Source organism: Bufo gargarizans, chromosome 5 (genome assembly GCF_014858855.1).
Source record: "Bufo gargarizans isolate SCDJY-AF-19 chromosome 5, ASM1485885v1, whole genome shotgun sequence".
Taxonomy (NCBI): Eukaryota; Metazoa; Chordata; class Amphibia; order Anura; family Bufonidae; genus Bufo; species Bufo gargarizans.
In genome coordinates, this window is record NC_058084.1 from 50,479,118 (window position 1) to 50,497,801 (window position 18,684).

Genomic DNA, 18,684 nt, shown 5'->3' on the forward strand with positions numbered 1-18,684 from the left:
AGAAAGATTACATTTCTGGTGCATAATTTGTGCCACCTGCAAAGGGTTAAAAGAGGAGGGGCCAAGTCACCTTGACTCCCTGAGGCAGGGCTTCCATGGTTTATAGAAGCAGTTTTTGAAGCCAAGAAACCGATTACAGACGTTGGACGCGTATAAGGCCTCGTGCGCGCCACCGTATCAGTTTTGCAGATGGCAGGTCTGAGAACTATGGAGACCGTCCGCGTGCATGGCGCAATTTGGTTATAGAAATGGCCATTCTTGTCCGCAAAACGGACCACAATAGGACGTGCTCTATATATGGTGGGACGGCGGCAGGGATGCGGATGGCACGCGGAAGACGTCCATGTGAGGTCTGCTTTCTTTCAGACCCATAGAAATGAATGAGCCTGCAGGCCATCTGTAAAAAAAAGGAGTGGATCAGATGGAGGCCAGAAATACGGTCGTCTGCATGAGGCCTGAAGGTAGGACCACATTGAGGAAGCCGCTATGCTGCAATCAAGAATTGTGTGGCCACACTGGGCGCTAATTAGACTAATGAGACTGCGTTGTTAATGCCCGAGCAGCCCCGACCATACTGCACAGCCATTAAGGGGTTATCCTGGAATTGAGATTAATGACCGATCCTCAGGACAGGTCATCATAAGGAATGAGCGAATAAACATCGGATGAAACATCCAAAGTCGATTCGCATAATACTTTGTATGAATACTGTACAGTATTAGAATGTATTGGCTCCGATAAGCCAGAGTTGTTACATGGTACTTTTTTTTTTTACAGTAGAAATCAATTTTTTGAAGTTATTCACACAAAGTAATAATTTCGGCTCATCGGAGCCAATACATTCTAATACTGTACCGAGCGCTCACTCCGTAAAGTATTGAAACAAAGTTTTATGCGAATCGACTTCGGATGTTGCATCCAAAGTCGATTCGCTCATCCCTATCCATCACTCTCACATTGGCAGTGGTACGAGTCCTGGCACTCTCACTAACCATCTCTCACCGGCGCTCTTGGCAGCTCACCAAGCACAACGCCATACATTGTACAGTGGCTGTGCTTGGTACTGCAGTTCAGCCTCATTCACTTGAATGGGACTGAGCTGCAAGTAAGCCACATAACCGATGCACAGTGACATCAGTGGGCTAGGCACTCAAGAAGGGAGTCCCGTCCCCCCCCGCCCGGATAGCCTCTTTAACAACACAGACCAGCTTAAATAGCGTGGGCTCATTAGTTTATTTATGGCCCAATGCGGCCCGTACGTATCCTTAGTATAGGTTATCAGTAGAGATGAGCGAATTTCGGGTTATAAAAATTCGTTCATGCTTCGTTTGGTGGTAAAAGCAGAATTGCCACGGACCATAACGCAATTCTATGACTGTATGCATAACGGAATGCCTTTAGATCCGTCCCGTTTCCGTTATGCAGGAGACGACTCCCCTGAGAAGGCTCCAGCACTCCTGTGAGCGCCGCGTCCTTATCGCAGATTACCCAGCACAGCGCCGTACATGGTATTAGAGGCTGTGCTTGGTATTGCAGATTCACTTCAATGGGGCTTAGCTACTCCTAGGCCACGTGACTGATGAACGTGTCGTCAATGGCCCAGGAAGAGCAGACAGAAGGCCACGGCCCCCACTGATCACATACGGATGTGCTATAGGATAGGTAGTCAGTGTAAAACTCCCAGAAAACCCCTTCAAGGCAATGTTCACATGGTGGATTTTGTCCATGGGTTCCCCAGTCTCCCATAGTTTTCAATGGGAGTCTGCGCCACTGTTCATGCAGCGGCAGATTATTGGTGCGTGGCTTTCCATACCATTGGAAACCGTGGCAAGAGTCTGCTTGCTGATTATCTCCATTGAAAGGTGCTAAAACAAAATGACGTATCCACTGCACTAAAAATGAAAGCCCGTGGCAGAAAGTGGAGGGTTTACTGCCGTGGAATGCAAGATGGATTGTGACATTGGCCTTACCTAACCTGTAAAAATGTAGCCTAAGGGGCCATTTGCACAGTGTCTTTTGCAGGCTGAGTATGGAATCAGATTCTGTGCGGAAACCACCTTCCATTGTCTTCGGTGGGAGGCTGCCATTTATGGCAGAAACAGTGCCAAGAGCGAGGCACCGCAGTCTGCTATATACTGGGGAGGCACGCAGGACTGAGAAGTGATCATGCCTCTGTCCCAGTGACGAAATACAAGCGCTTACACAAATCAGATTACATGCCCATTGCCACAGTCATCAAGCAGGAGGACAGCGGCTCCCGAAAGCCACAACGTCCTGTTTGTCTGGAAAGAAAGCCTCATTCATTTCAATGTACAGCCCAGTAAATGGGATTCTAACTCTCACACTAAATACATAAACACATTTAAAAGGGCTACAAAAAGCTAATTTCCACAGTCCAAGGGGGCATTCACACAGCTGTAGCCATGCTGCGGATCAGCACATCCTGCCCTTTGTTAGAAATGCCTATTCTTGTCCGCAGAACGGACATACAGATGTGGACAGCACAAGGTGTGAGGTCCACATCTTTTGGGTCCCCATTGAAATGAGGGGGTCAGCATTCGAACCGCAAAAAACGAGGACCAAAAATACGGTTGTGTGAATAGCCCCCTTAATGGGACGCTACAATCCATCTCCCCTAAATCTGCGGTCTAGATTTATGCACGCCATCGTTCTCCGTTATCAGCCTGGGCGCTGGAGAAACTGACAATCATCCCTTAATGGCTAAAGAAATAAAACGGATGACAAATGGCAAGTTCACTCGCGGTCTATTCACACGATGTATGGCTGAATGGCAGTCTACGGCGGCGATTACCATGAGATCCTGATGCATCCCGTGAATAGATCCTTAGGGAATTGTTTAAAATGAATCACTTTGGACCATGAGGTCAAAACCGCAAACATTATATACATTAAAAAGCGCATGCATAAGTTATTAGGGCCGTGTCTGACTCATGTACATACTCTCCAAGGGCTCTTCATCAGGTATGGTATACACGGAGATGACAGTCCATAAAACCCCAGCCCTCGTAAAGTACTTAAAAACACGTAAGGTTAAAGGGTTGTCCAAGACTATTATATGGATGGGGGTCTGTATGGATTGGTGGGGGTCTGTATCTCGGCACCTCGCTAATCAGCTGTTTCTAGAACCAGGCACCAGAACTGCCCAGCTCTGTCCATTGTGGTCCATTGTGCAGTATCCAGTCCTGGGTACTGCATCACTATTCCCACTTACTTGAATGGATAGGTGATAATTATTGGCGGTAGGGGGGTCCGGCTTCTGGGACCCACATTGTCTCCAAGAACAGGGGCTCCCCGATTTCAGTAGAGCACTCCATCCATCCCACACAAGTGAACGGAGCAGTGGACTGACTTGCATGCCACTGAGAGGGGGGCTCTGGGACCACCCAGTTCTCTGGATTTTTGTAAGATAACCACTTTAATGGGCTGTCCATATGCGGTAAGGCCTGGAAGGTTTGGATCCTGCACAGCACAATACACTGGAGCAGATTTACTAATTCTAAAGATGGGCCTAAGCTTAGACCGGCTGTCTAGGCCTGCACAAGATTTATCACCGGGGCTCAGGCTGGATGATAAATGTGGTGCAGGGACGGAAACTTTTCTCTTACTTTATACCCAGTAGAATTTTAAGCCAGAACGGTGTTGCAATTATGGAGCAAAATTTTCACATATTAGACCACGGCACCTTTCCTGCAAAGCCATGCCCCCTTTACGGGCAAGGCACAGATAACTTCTCTAGACCTAGATGCACCAAACCATGCCATATATCGGCACAATGTACTCCAAAACCTAGGTGCAATCACCCTATTTGTGGCCGCCCCCTGAACAGGCTACCACTCTCCGTAATAATTAAGAATTTCCTTGTCCAAGTTATTTTTATTGATGACCTATCTTCGGTATAGGTCATTAATATCAGATCGGCGGGGGTCCAACACCCCCGTCGATCAGCTGGTTGAGAAGGCGGCGTGCGCTGTGCCAGCGCTGCCTTCTCTTCATTGTTTACCAGCTCGCCATCGTAAGCGCATCAGTGAGAAGCTGCAATTACACCTAAGCCGTCCCATTCATGTCAATGGGACGGCTTGTTCCTATTCAAGTGTATAGCAACGAGTTGCCCCATTAAAATGAATTGAACGCTTCTTGTAATTACACCTGCTCACGGCTGCTGTTGCTATGGCGAGCAGGTAAAGTATAATGGGAAGGCTACGCTGGGACACAGTGGGGTGTCGGACCCCCGTCAATCTGATATTGATGACCTATCCTGAAGAGAAGTCCTCAATAAAAGCAAATTTCAACAACCCCTTTAAAGTTACCTAAAAATTGTTGTCGATTGCACCGTGGTTTCTCCAACAAATCTCACGTACATCTTGCATATAGGTTTCCATGCAGATATTGACTTGCTGTCCCGATTTCGAAATCCACAGCACATCAATTGTTCAGCTCATTTTTACAGTAGAGTGGATTTCACCCGTTGCAAAATATAAAGAGTGAGATCGGGGCAAATCTACATCACAATCTGCACCAAAATTCAAAAGTAAAGCCTCATGCACACATCCGTGGAACACGGACCGTGAGATACCGGCCTGGATTCCTGCTGAGTGCAGGAGCATACGAGTATTACTGTACAGCGGCACGAAGCGCATGGCGTCATAGCAACCAATGACGCCGTGCGCTCCTGCACTCATCGGGAATCCAGGCCGGTATGTCACGGTCCGTGTTCCACGGACGTGTGCATGAGGCTTAACACGAAAATCTGCATGGAAATTTTGTTTGGACAACCCACACCCATAGGCGGGCACCCTCAGTAGGGTATTTGGAAGATAACTTTCTAAACCAACCTACCCTTTTAAACCTATTGCTATGGACAAATAAGTTAGATGCAAAAGTATGCAAAGCAGTAAGGGTGCACATATACGGCAGAGGGAACGCACACCTCTAAGCTTTGCATACAAAATACTGCGCAAACACAAAAGTCATCCATGAACATTACATTTGCATGGTTTCACACCCAGACCAGCTTGCTCGAGGACATGAGTCAAACACAGAGGCTATCCTTATTAAATCGTGAATATTAAAAAGCAGATTTTCCAGGAGTTAAGATAAATTTAGAATTAAATTTTCAGACAGGAGACACATTTGACTTGTGGCTATGAATTGAGGTCAATGCAAATGAAAAAGACGGGGGAAAAAAAAAAGAAAGAAAAATGTGTAAAAAAAGACAAGCAGTACAGTATAAGGGGTCATATATAAATCATTACCGCTGGCAAACAATCAGAAACTAGTTATCATTCGCTGATATTTACTTGTGACCAAATCTTTACTGATGGGTCAATTTTCTATTCTGGAGCGGTTTATGTCACACATAAGAGATCAGAGGCAGAAATACATAGTTATAGCGCAGCACGTCAGCCTTTATAGACTTAGATGCTGCAAAGGTTTCCTCATATCTGCCTATGACCGCTCTCATCCGACTGGTTTGTGGTGGAAAACCTAGCCACCCCAGGATTTATATAGGACCACCGCAGTCGCTAAACAGTTTTCGGGTAAAGCGATATCTGGATATTGCTTACCTCCCATAATGTTGTGGCGGAGTCACTGGAGGACCCCTCGGAGCTCTCTGGATCCTCGTTCCTTTTCACTACCACAAAGCCTGGCTCTCTGGAGGACTCACCAATTTCTTCAGCATAAATAGACGGGCTCCACTGAATGAAAAAGGAGTAGAGGTGGTCCGTTCTGTTACAGAAAAAGAAAAAAATATTTATGTACAGAAAGTATTACCAATAAGGATTTGCAGGGCATTACCACTGAACCCCCTCACATATCCCAGAGCAGACACTGATGGACATCCCGAGCCCAGAGCTGCATTCTTAAATCTGCTGGTTGCTCCTATAATGCTTTTCTTACATCAGATTACTGTACAATGCAGGCTCTGTGCAGGTACAGAACAAGCAAGGAATGCTGGAAGATTTTAGCTCTGAAACCTGCAGAAATATGAATGCAGCTCTGGCTTATATAACAGCCTGTAATAGTAGAACATTTAGTAAACTCAAGTTTAAGTGGAATGATTAAAGGGGATTTGGAGGACTCAACTTTTGAAAGCCTATCCCTAGGATAGGGCATCAATAAAAGAATGGCGGGCGCCCAAGTAGAGGCACCATCACCGATTAGCCATTAGAAGGGGTCGCGGTGCTTGGGGGAGGATGGTATACCAGGCTCAGCATCATACAGTCTGCAGCATCTGTGGCTGGTATTGCAGTTCAATCCAACTCAAGTGATCGATGAAAGAGACATCACAGGCCCTCCTCAGAGCTTATCGGCAAGGGTGCCGGGAGTTGGACCCCCACGAACCGGATATTGATGACCATTCCTATGTGCTGTAACTCCCACATCCACTAAGGACAGGATCAAAGAAGTATAAAAAGGAAGCTGACCAAAAGATAGCTGTAGACTGTGACTAGCACTCTCCAGCCTGTGACTTCTGCGGAGCCGTAGGGCAGTCAATCCTCCTGTAGAAGGGAATCCATGTAAATGCAGCTACTACAGCGGCTTTCAACGATTAGATTTGGACCCTATTGACTTCTATTAGTGTATGCCAATATAGCATAAAGCACCGAACCAGTCCCATAGGATATCTGCAACTGTAACTTTTCTTTACAATAGTGGCCAATGGGAAGATACATCCACACTCATTGAATACGTTTTTGTGCCATATACCGCAACTTTACTGGATTGTAAGAGTAACAAGGTGTCCTGTAGGTTTGTGCCCATCTATGATGTATTCATCACCAGGCTCGGCAGATTCTTCTGTAGAAACCACATAAATGGTATAAAACCACAAATACATTTCACTGAGACGGCTCCCAATAGTACAAGGTTTAGTAAAATAAAACCACAAAACCAAAGCATTTTCTCTGATCAGTAACCCTGGCAGCCGTCCCTGTTCCAGGAGGCCGCAGAGAGAATATCTACTGCTGATCAGGTCACTCTGACATTTCTCCCACACAATGACATGGGATAGAGCAGCACGTAGAACATAGCCATTGTGTGTACAACGTTCTGCTGTCTCTGCAGCTTAAAGAAGGGGCCCCCAATGTCTGGAAATGTTGTTTTTAACAATACCTAATAGAAAAAAAAAACTTTACTGACTAAACGCCCATTTTTTGCAACCAGTAAGCTGTTCTCTATTCTGTGGACCCTCATACTGGTGAGCTGCCCAGTATGGATGTTTAGACACTGGCAGCATCTCCAATTCATGCCTAATTGGTTTTATCCCATGCGTAGTGCGGTCTTAAAGGGGTTCTCTCACTGCAGCAAATAGCATTTATCATGTAGACAAAGTTAATACCAGGCACTTACTAATGTATTGTGATTGTCCATATTGCCTTCTTTGCTGGCTGGATTCATTTTTCCATCACATTATACATTGCTCTTTTCCAGGGGTTACGACCACCCTGCAATCCAGCAATGGTGGACGTACTTGCACACTGTAAGAAAAAGCACAGGCCTCTCTGGTGGCCGGGACCATGGCAGCTCCCGTCCCGACTACCTTGGTATCTGCGCTGCAGTGGTGGCTGTAACCCCTGGATACGAGCAGTGTATAATGGGATGGAAAAATGAATGACTGCTGCAGCTGACGGCACCTTTGCTGAACCTCTGGAGGAAGCCGAGTGCTGCATTCTGCCATCTAAGGCAGCACCACAGAACTGAACAGAGGTGCGCAGGCTCCACCGGCACTCCATTCACATCTCTGTTCTCCTGATCGGTGGGGATCCCAGCAGTCAGACACCAATCTTATAGTTATTCACTCTCTACAGGATAAAGGGCACCTTGTTGTTATTGAAATAGCCCTTTAACGGAACACATGACATTTCGGCAGGTCGGGGAAAGTTGGACCGTATCACGTTTGGGATCAGTAAGCAAACAGCCATGAAATGACCGGAAAGAAGACCTTTAAAAATACCAATATAAAGACATATAAGTTAGATACCTTTCATGGGGAACGGCAAACCAGTATTCCAGCTTGTCCCTCTGTGCATATTGCTGCATGGACGCGCTGGCTTGAGACACAAAGGTTTTTCTCATTGGCTTCCCAACTCGTAGACACAAATACTTGTGAGATCTGTGCCTTCGCTTTTCTTTGGCAATGGCGGAATATACACCTGCATAAAACACATAATGTGAGCTTGCACCGTCTGTAAGGATGAGCCGCAACATGGGGCTACTATACACGCCACTTCTTCATACATGGCAACCCTTCGCCGCAGGAGAAGCCCATACATACAGGGGTACTCTCATCTCAAACTTTTTTTGGCATACGTCACAGAACAGGTCACGCATTCCTGATAAATGCAGGTCCCACAGCTATCTCTACCTCTGGGCTCCCCCAAATCTATCCCCCCCCCCCCTTGTGCCTGGACGCAATGGTCAATAGGTCTGCGGCGGTCGAGACTATGGAAACAGTTTTCCATAACTTGTGAGATGTGGAGACAGCATAGCCGTTGCTCCCATTCACTCCTATGGGACCTATGAGAATAGAGCAGCACATCCAGCTCCGCCGATTACATAGCCCCATCCACCTATGGTCACTGCATCCTGGTGGGAGAAGGTCGGGGGAGCCATCATGAAGTGGGAATACTTTTTTAAAAGCTGAAAATGATGCAGTGATTGCACTTATTTCTTTTTACCTCAAGGTTATTGAGGAGGTGCAAGGGTGACCTGCTGCTGTGTAGAGGGGGCACCTCAGCAAACAACTCCTCATACTGCATCCTGCCCCCGGCGAGGCAAGAGCAGTATGTCTGGAGATGGCAGGGGCCCCCGAACATCAGGTGCAGTTTTCTTACATATACAAGGGATTCATTTCAAGCTCAGCTTGCTACATAGCTCACAGAACCCAGCGCGCACATCTAACCCAATTCTGGGCTTACAGAACAGGAAGCCGCTGTTTGCACAAGGAAGCAGGGCAGACAGGAGACATGGAGCGTGGGTGTGTGCATTCATATTCGCTGGCTGGTCCGTGAATTTAAAGACATGTAGGATCATTAGTGTAAAGTTTACAGAAGAGATCCATGGGCGTTACATGCCGCCTAGGGGACCAGGCGTGCACCCTGCCGTTATTTAGATAGAGGCTCTACACATGGAGATGGAGCAGAAATGGTTATTTCACTTTTTGAGACAGAAGAGTTTAGACAATGTGCCAACTCTCAATGATAGGTGTAAGGCTACTCTCACACACGCGTTTGGTGCGAATCAGTCATGGATCTGCACAGACGGATCCGTTCAGAACGGATCCATTTGTATCATCTCTAACATAGCCAAGACGGATCCGTCTTGAACACCATTGAAAGTCAATGGAGGACGGATCAGTTGTCTATCGTGCCAGATCGGGTCAGTGAAAACGGATCCGTCCCCATTGACTTACATTGTGTGTCAGGATCTGTTTGGCTCAGTATCGTCAGACGGACACCAAAAAGCTGCAAGCAGCGCTTTGGTGTCAGTCTCCAAAGCGGAACTGATGCAAACTGAGCAGATCCTTTTCCATTCAGAATGCATTAGGGCAAAACTGAACCGTTTTGGACCGCTTGTGAGAGCCCTGAACGGATCCCACAAACGGAAAGCCAAAATGCCAGTGTGAAAGTAGCCTAACCCGTTTTTTTTTTTGTTTTTTTTTCTGAAAGGAGTTTTTACAAGATTTTGATAATGATGACCTATCCTCAGGATCTGATCAGTGGGGGTACAAATACTGATCAGCTGTTTTGAGAAGGTAGCGGAACTCCTGTAAGCGCCGGGGCATCTCAGTGTTTACCAAGCACAATGCTGCGCTACGCATCACAGCTCAGCCCCATTTACTTCTGTACTTCGAGAGCACCGAGAAGGCCGCAGAGCTCACAGAAGCGCCGGCGCCTTCTCGGAAAAGCTCATCAGCAGAGGTCTCAGGTGTCAGACCCCCACCATTCAGATACAGATGACCTATCCTGAGGCTAGATCCTCAGTATCAAAATCTCAGAAAACCCCTTTAAAGCCCCTTACAGAGGGACGATATTTCCATCTGGGTGCTGTCCACGTTTAGAGGGGAAAGCCTCCTGACAGAAAATACATGCACGTGAGCGATGCACCATCCTGCTCCAAATTTTCCAGCTGGCGCTGCCACCACAAAGTGGACAAAGCCTTCTGCTTTCAGCTCTGTCCATTGTTGTGCTTCTGGCACTGGCTGCAAACAGCTGATCAGTGGGGCTGCCAGGCGTCGGACGCCCACAGACGTCACATTATCATTTTTAAAAATTAAATTATGATACCCATGGAAAATTAAAAGAAAGACCATGTCATACATGGTTATGTCAAGTCCTCCAAGAGCCGCTCTTTTAAGCGGTTCTCTGCTGTAGCTGAAATATGGGAATATGGACATGGGTTTGTATCAACAGGAAAGCCCCTTTAAAAGAGTTTAAAAGCAATCCTACCCCATGCACATAACTGCAACCAATAACCATGTCACAATCTGCATTTGCCTCTAGATACCTTTTCCATGGACACAGTAAAGAACTGACCTGTAACAAGATGGGTCTCAACCCTTTCCTAACCTGGGCTGGACTACAAGATCGAGACTTTCAGAGCAAGACAGGTGACATTTATGGTCGTTAATTCAGGTCTCCTTATTATCAACAGAAGAGACAAGGGCTGTGGCGTCTCAGTGCGATAAAATGCAGCAGTCGGAGTCAGCGCCATGGCTTACCGACTCCATAGCCTTGCGGTGATCATGAGCGAACATTTGTAGAGGTTGTTCGGCTGATCAGACTGTTTAAAACACTCCAATGATCAGCAAATGCTTGTTTGTTAGCAGATTGGATAATGAGAGGAAGTGCCGACATAATATTAATGATCATTCGCACCCTATACCCCATCCATTGGCCAATGAAAATGCTTTTGAAGCAAGCGGAGACTGACTGGTTTTACAGTCGATCGGCGCTAGTTACAACTCGGTATCAGGCAGTGTAAATAAAAAGGACACATGAAAAGCATTCAGAATACACCGCCTGTACTTAGGTAAAGGGTAATATTAGTGCTGGAACAAGCTCCAAGGGTTTCCTGGCCTTTGCTTTGGAAACTTTAAATTATGCCTGCATCATAACCTATGACCCAAGAGAGACACCGGCAGACACGTCCCGTCATGTCCATATACTGTATGCTGTAAGAATGGTGGAGGAAAACACGGATCACATTATATGTGAAAGTATGAGAGGAGGCTTCTAGGAAACAAATGAAATTATCAGCAGACATTATTAGAAAACTCATCTATGGCCCCTTGCAGACGAGCGTGAGCGGATTAGGTCCGGATGCGTTCAGTGGAAAATGTTCAATCAGTTTTGCCTGCGATTGCGTTCAGTTTTTATTGCGCGGCAGCAATGCGCATTGATGCGTTTTTCATGTGCGTGATAGAAAACAATGTTTACAAACCATAACTCCGACAACTACATAAGACCAGTATTCTACCACAAAAAAAAAAACAGCCCGTTTCAGGCAGTTTTTGGAAGCGTCAGATTTCAGAGAAGCTCACTGCTCGAAGTAGGAGTCGTCCTGTGCGGCTGTATCCTTGAGGTTTGGACACAAACTTTAATCAGTATGGGATTATTTTTGTCTCATGCCGGATTGGCAGAATTTACAAACCACAGTGTCATAAATGGAGGGAACTGTGCACCCCCCTAGTCTCCACCCAGCCACTGTCCCTACCTACGGCATCCCCCGACTCGTCTCTAGCCTGACAAAGTTCTCAGGACCAAACAGAGACCGGAGGATAAAAAAGGACAGACCAGGTCAGGGCCAAACGGGAAGGAGAGTCAGTATCCAAAAACAGTGTCAACACAAGCCATGGGCACATCAGAGAAAAAATGTCAGAACAAGAAAGAGAAATAAACATGGAGTCCAAATACAAAACAAAGTCAGTACCCGGAAGTCAAAGAAAGAGTCAAATCGGCAGGCAAAAGCAAAGTCAGGGGTGGGTCAATGGTCAGAAATACAAAGGTACAAACAACAGAGGAAAAAAAAAAACCTTGTGTGGTAAGGAAAACCAATCACAGATGACTGTGGCCAGCAGTCACCTGTTTAAATACCATGTTGAAGGAAGCACGGCATCCCAGCATTCACATAGGATATCAGGACGCACGGGACACCAGTGCCGATCCCGATTGTCTGACCAGCCCTGCTTGCCAAGCAATGGAACGATGCCACAGCATCCTGGGCTCGCCGTGGGAGCACGGGCTGGTAAGCCCGTGACACACAGATGTCAAATTTAGGTCTATTCATTTGTTTGCACAGGCTAGAAAATAAATGGTTACCTTCTACGGCAGATTCTGTGCTGCCCACCTTCGGCTGAACTTCTTTGTGTGTGGCATGCTGCAAGTCGTCCCTCTGCTGCTTGGCCTGTTGCATAGTCAGGTTCTTCCAGAGTTTCCGGAGCTCCTCTACTTCAGTTTCAGACTCACCAGATGCCTGTTTTACAGAAGCATCCGTACCCGTGTAATTGGTCTCAATCCCGGTCACATCGTCCGGATCCTCATCGCTCTGGTCACTGTTTTTTTGCTCCCTGTCTCGCAGCTGCTCGCCATCTTTGCACCTGGCTTGCAGGCTTTCCTGGTCACCAGGCTCAGATGATTCTGCATGATTTTTATCCAAGTCTTCACCTACCTTTAGAGAAGCATCACTCTTTTCTAAATCGTTGGCATTGCTAACAATTCCACTGTCGTTGGCAGAAGGATCGGCGCTACCTTTTGAATCGGGCGCAGCATCTGTGGAGTCCGAAATATTTGTTGAGTCACATTCTACAAGTGTTTGGTTTATTGTCTTGACGGACTCTGAGGACGTTCCTGAAGACTTGTCTTGCCGCTGCTCGTCGGAGGAGTGTAGCTCCTCGCGTATTGGAGAAAGCTCAGATTCTGTGAACACATCCTCAGAAAGGGATTCCTCTGTGCTGCGAGGGGCTGTGCTGGCACTGTCATTCCCTGTATCCCACATTTTGGTATCCAATTCATGTATATTACCTTGTGAAATCTTAAAGTGGCAGAAGTCTCGCATGCATGACAGCTGCTCTATGTCTCTAGAGAAGAAAGAAAAAAAAAAAAAAGTGTATTTTTATCATTAAAGTGCAGACAATGGCAAAATATACAAAGTAGCAGCAATAATAAAAAATAAAAATAGATAGAGATATAGATAGATGATAGATAGATAGATAGATAGATAGATAGATAGATAGATATTAGTCACCTCTCCTGACATGTCCATTTTGGGAAATAAATGTATTCCCTACAAAAAAATAAATAATATATTCTAGACCAGAGTTCCCCAACTCCAGTCCTCAGGGGCCACCTACCAGTCAGGATTTGGGAATAGCCCACAGAATGAACACCTGTGGTAAGTCCTAAGGCATTGACACTAATTATATCACCTGCTTAAGGCCTCATGCACACGACCGTTGTTGTGTTCCGTGATTTTCTGCGGACCCATTGACTTTCAATGGGTCCGTTGAAAACTCGGAAAATGCACCGTTTGTCATCCGCGTCCCTGATCCGTGTTTTTTTTTTTTTCACTTTTCATGACTGGTGATCCTCCAAAAATCAAGGAAGACACACGGAAACAAAAACGGAAACGGATCACGGAACAACGGAACCCCGTTTTGCAGACCGTGAAAAAATACTGTCGTGTGCATGAGGCCTAATACTAAGGAAATCCTAAAAACATGACCGGTAGGTGGGCCCTGAGGACTGGAATTGAGAAACACTGTTCTAGAGAATCATCTTGAAACTCTGCTTTGTTCAGATCCTCGGTCACTCCTCCTGGAAATGTACATAAAAAGACAACTGGAACTGACCATTCCTCTTGTCAAGGCGTCTAATCAGTGTCTGCAATGAGACCGTGTAGGCCGTTCCGTGCATTGGGAACAGCAATTGCGATCCCCAATGCACGGGCAACATCCGTGCAGCGGGCCGGACCCATACAACTTGAATGGATCTGTGATCTGTCCGCACCACAAAAAAAACAAAAAAAAAACAACATGACGTTATATTTATTTGCGGTGCGGAACAACGGAAAGAACCACCATGGAAGCACTCCGTAGTGCTTCCAGTGTTCCGTTTTGCGAGTCAGCTCCGCATCTCTGGAATTGCGGACCCATTCAAGTGAATGGATCCACATCCGTGATGCGTGGTGCACACGGCCGGCGGCCGTGGATTGCCGACCTGCATGTCTCCCAACGGCTGTGTGCATGAGGCCTTAATCTGCTATTATATAGGACCCCTGAGCCTGGATTCTCATCCACGGGCACCAGATTATTCTGGACCTTTATTAGGTACCCAGAATATTAGGTTTGGAGAGCTGCTCATCTACGGTTTCACAGGTGACAATTTATTCACACATTTTCAAGAAGCACAAAAGAGGAACAGTTCAAGGAAGAGTTAAGAAATGATGCTCCAGAAGTTTACTGTACTAAACAGATGGATATATAGATGAATGGATATCCATCTAGAAACAGATCAGGTAACTGGTACGGCTTATCTAAAATCTAACCTGTTTGATCCCTGTTCCGCTGATAGACGCTGGGTTTGTAACAGTCTTTGTAGAATTACAGGTCATCACTACTTAATGAAACCTTTGGTGAACCCACACCAAAAAGGCAGATGCCTCTTAATAAATTAGGTTCATGTCTGCCCTGCCGTGGCCAGAAACTGAAGTCTATGCCAGCAACTTCAGCTATAACTGACGCAAGAGCTAAGAAAACCGGCGTCGGGGTTCCCCGCTCCTGCATGATCAGCGTACAATGGAAAATAGCACTGGCTCTTAAGCGAACAACAGTTTGGTTCCCTAATGTATATTTAATGGGTTTTTCCAAGATTTTGTTACTATCTTCAGGATAGGTTATCAGTATATGATGGGTAGGGGTCTGACCCCCAGGACCCCCACGATCAGCTGTTTGAGAAGACACCTGCGGTCCTGTTAGCAGTGCCGTACATTGTATAGAGCAGTGATAGCGAACCTTTTACAGACAGAGTGCCCAAACTGCAACCCAGAACCCACTTATTTATCGCACAGTGCCAACACGGCAATTTACCCTGAGTATTACAGTCCAATAATATATCTTCGATGTACTTTATCATTTAGCTATAATAGCCTGCCGACATTCAGTGCGCTGCCTGTGCTGATGAATGGCAGGAAAAGTCTAAGGCATATTAGTACACCACAGACTTTTTCCAGGATGCCCACAGAGAAAGCTCCGAGCGCCGCCTCTGGCACCCGTGCCATAGGTTCGCCACCACTGGTATAGCGGCTGCGCTTGGTATCGCGGTCAGCCCCATTGAAGTGAAGTGTCAGAACATAATAAAATGTGATCAACCTTAAAAAAAATAAAAATACATAAAAACAATAAATAAACTAATACAATATTATACACCTAAAAGCACAATCCTGGTCTCACAAACTGTGTATAGCTCTACATACAACTAGTATAGCGCTAGCAGAAAAATCCACGCAAGTTCTTATAGCAAATCCTGTTCTCGAGGAAATCTAATCCAATCTTATTTTAGGACTGCTAGCCAAAGCTTTGGAATATGCAGGAGACACTGAAGAGAGAAGGCATGGAGCAAATATAAAGTGGATTCCAACTAAGGACGCAGAGTGGGAGAGGTGAGTAACAACCCCAGAGAGCCGACCAGGAGACAGAGCCGGTGAGCAGAGCCCTAGCGCGAGGAAACTCATCAATTAAAATTATTAATTGGCCTCTGTTTGAAACTGTGTGAACAGAGGGTTTATGGTGACCACGAGGCCCCAACGGCACAACTTGTGCCGTTAGGTGTATAATATTTTATTTGAGTGTTATTGAGACGGGGACTCGCGCCTATCTGACATTGGTGGCATATCCTAGCACTGTGATGGCTAACCTCTGGTACTCCAGCTGTAGTAAAACTACAATGCACACTTGCTTGGCCGTTCTCAGAACTCCATAGAAATAAATGGAGCATGCTGGGAGTCGCAGTTTCACCACAGCTGGAGTGCCGGAGGTTAACCATCACTGGCCATCAATGTATTAGATTACACGATCCTGTTAAATATCCATTTAGGAAAGCACACTGCAGTTCACTTGAAAGCCAGTGCTATTGCACATTAGATTACAGGGTTTTTGCTGGGATTACTCAGCACTTGTGACCGGTTAGAATTCACCAGTTGGGAGCTGACCTCCTTCCGATAATGATTAGTGTGCAGCTGCCAACTCTGCAAGAACATTCAGGGACATCCTTGCAGAAATAACTGCAGACCGCCCGGATGTTTATAGTCAACAGGCGGTCCACGAGTGGTTAAAGAGACACCATCGGCCTTCCAGACATTTTTATTTGAGTAAGTACTTGCCTTCCCACTCTTTCTTGGAACTCAACGTTGTGCAGTTACCCTGTTATTCCTCCTGGAAATCTGTTAATATACTGACAACTGTATCCACCTAGTGGGGGAGCACTGTGGGGATAAAGGGAGGCGCTAGTAGGAAAAGGGGGAGCCCCCTGAATATCAACAATTCAGTGCAAAGTTTGCATGAACTTTGGGGGAATGCTTGGAATCTGTGGATCTAAACTGACAACTGGGCATAACCATTCCTTTGGTCCATAAGGGCGTGTCCCTTACTTACTGTCCAATTAGTGCTGACAATGTCTGACTGTGTAGGCCCCCCATCACCAAGGGGGATGGTAACAACCAGTTATCAATTTTGTTATAAATTTCCAAGAGAAAAAGCACAATGCAGAGTTCGAATAAAATGTGATCCTGATTTGCCCTTTCATAGGGATTCAAAAGCCGACATGGCAGGAGAGCTGAAATAATGGGCTGAGTACTGTTTTCCCCGGTTATGCAATAAACTTAGCAATAATATTAATGGGCCAATATACAACGTCCATGCATGTTTGTGGAAAGAAAATCTGATTTATAACTCAAACTCTAAACACAATAGGATGTATGAAATATGATCACAATGCAAGCATGTAAAATGACCAATATGAAAATTTTCTTACACAGGAATAGAATCCTTCAATTTACTATTAACTATTTCTTTGTACATAGCCGCTGAGGTCACCTCCTCCATTGGGCACATGATGCCATACTCTTCACAGCCATTCTCCTGAACCAGAGGATCCGTCTTGTGAGGGTCAAACATTATATTATTTGGCGTCACCAGGAGAACACCGCTGACTGTTCCCTAAGAGATGGAGGAAAAAAAAGGGATACCATTTTTTATTTTACAGCAAAACGGAAGGAACAACAGTAAGAGACAATGATTTATTAATTGCTATAAGTAATCTGTGACCCCAAGGCATAATAGGTTTAGAAACTAACAGAAAAAAAAATAAAAAATAAAAAAATACAAATGCAGCAAACCATGTTCTTGTAACCATGAAGAGTCCGGTAAAAAAAACAACTTAAGGTTCCATTCACATGTCCATATAATGGGTCCGCATCCATTTTGCAAATTGCGGAATGGGTGCGGACCCATTCATTCTTGATGGGGACGGAATGGATGCGGAGAGTGACTTCAGAACTGAACTGGTCCTTAACCCCTTAGGGACACAGCCTTTTTACACCTTAGGACCAGGCCATTTTTTGAAAATCTGACCAGTGTCACTTTAAGGCCTCGTTCACACTTCAGTGTTTAGTCAGTGATTTCCATCAGTGATTTGTGAGCCAAAACCAGGTGCAACTCTAAACACAGAACAGGAGCAGATCTTTCCCTTCTACCTCATGTCTGTGGAGGCTCCACTTCTGGTTTTGGCTCACAAATCACTGATGGAAATCACTGACCAAACACTGAAGTGTGAACGAGGCCTAAGTGATGATAACTTTGAAACGCTTTGACTTATCCAGGCCATTCTGAGATTGTTTTTTCGTCACATATTGTACTTCATGACACTGGTAAAATAAAGTTAAAAAAAATATTTTTTTTTGCATAAAAAAATGTCAAATTTACCAAAAATTGGGAAAAATTAGCAAATTTCTAAGTTTCAGTTTCTCTACTTCTGTAATACATAGTAATACCCTTAAAAATTGTGATGACTTTACATTCCCCATATGTCTACTTCATGTTTGAATTATTTTGGGAATGATATTTTATTTTTTGGGGATGTTACAAGGCTTAGAAGTTTAGAAGCAAATCTTGAAATTTTTCAGAAATTTACAAAAACCCAATTTTTAGGGACCACTACAGCTCTGAAGTCACTTTGCGAGGCTTACATAATAGAAACCACCCAAAAATTACCCCATTCTAGAAACTACACCCCTCAAGGTATTCAAAACTGATTTTACAAACTTTGTTAACCCTTTAGGTGTTGCACAAGAGTTATTGGCAAATGGGGATGAAATTTGAGAATTTCATTTTATTGCCTAATTTTCCATTTTAACCAATTTTTTCCACTAACAAAGCAAGGGTTAACAGCCAAACAAGACTGTATCTTTATTGCCCTGACTCTGCCGTTTACAGAAACACCCCAATATGTGGCCGTAAACTACTGTACGGCCACACAGCGGGGCGTAGAGTGAAAGGTGCGCCGTATGGTTTTTGGAAGGCAGGTTTTGCTGGACTGGTTTTTTGACACCATGTCCCATTTGAAGCCCCCTGATGCACCCCTAGAGTAGAAACTCCATAAAAGTGACCCC

At 45.4% G+C, this 18,684-nt stretch overlaps 1 protein-coding gene and 1 long non-coding RNA gene across 3 annotated transcripts in view; one reads left to right on the forward strand and one right to left on the reverse strand.

Moving 5' to 3' along the window:
• Positions 1-18,684, reverse strand: part of OXR1 (oxidation resistance 1) — a 114,024-nt gene that overhangs the window by 46,732 nt on the left and 48,608 nt on the right. For both annotated transcript variants that reach the window (XM_044292922.1, XM_044292921.1), the window contains exons 6-9: positions 17,049-17,233; positions 12,342-13,099; positions 8,003-8,174; positions 5,586-5,748 (exon numbers count right to left, since the gene is read on the reverse strand). In XM_044292922.1, the coding sequence (XP_044148857.1) occupies positions 5,586-5,748; positions 8,003-8,174; positions 12,342-13,099; positions 17,049-17,233 (1,278 nt within the window). The remainder of the gene's footprint in view (positions 1-5,585; positions 5,749-8,002; positions 8,175-12,341; positions 13,100-17,048; positions 17,234-18,684) is intronic.
• LOC122937828 lies at positions 137-17,225 on the forward strand. The gene is made up of 3 exons (XR_006389927.1): positions 137-461; positions 15,579-15,678; positions 17,098-17,225. It is a non-coding gene; the product is annotated as an uncharacterized LOC122937828 (long non-coding RNA).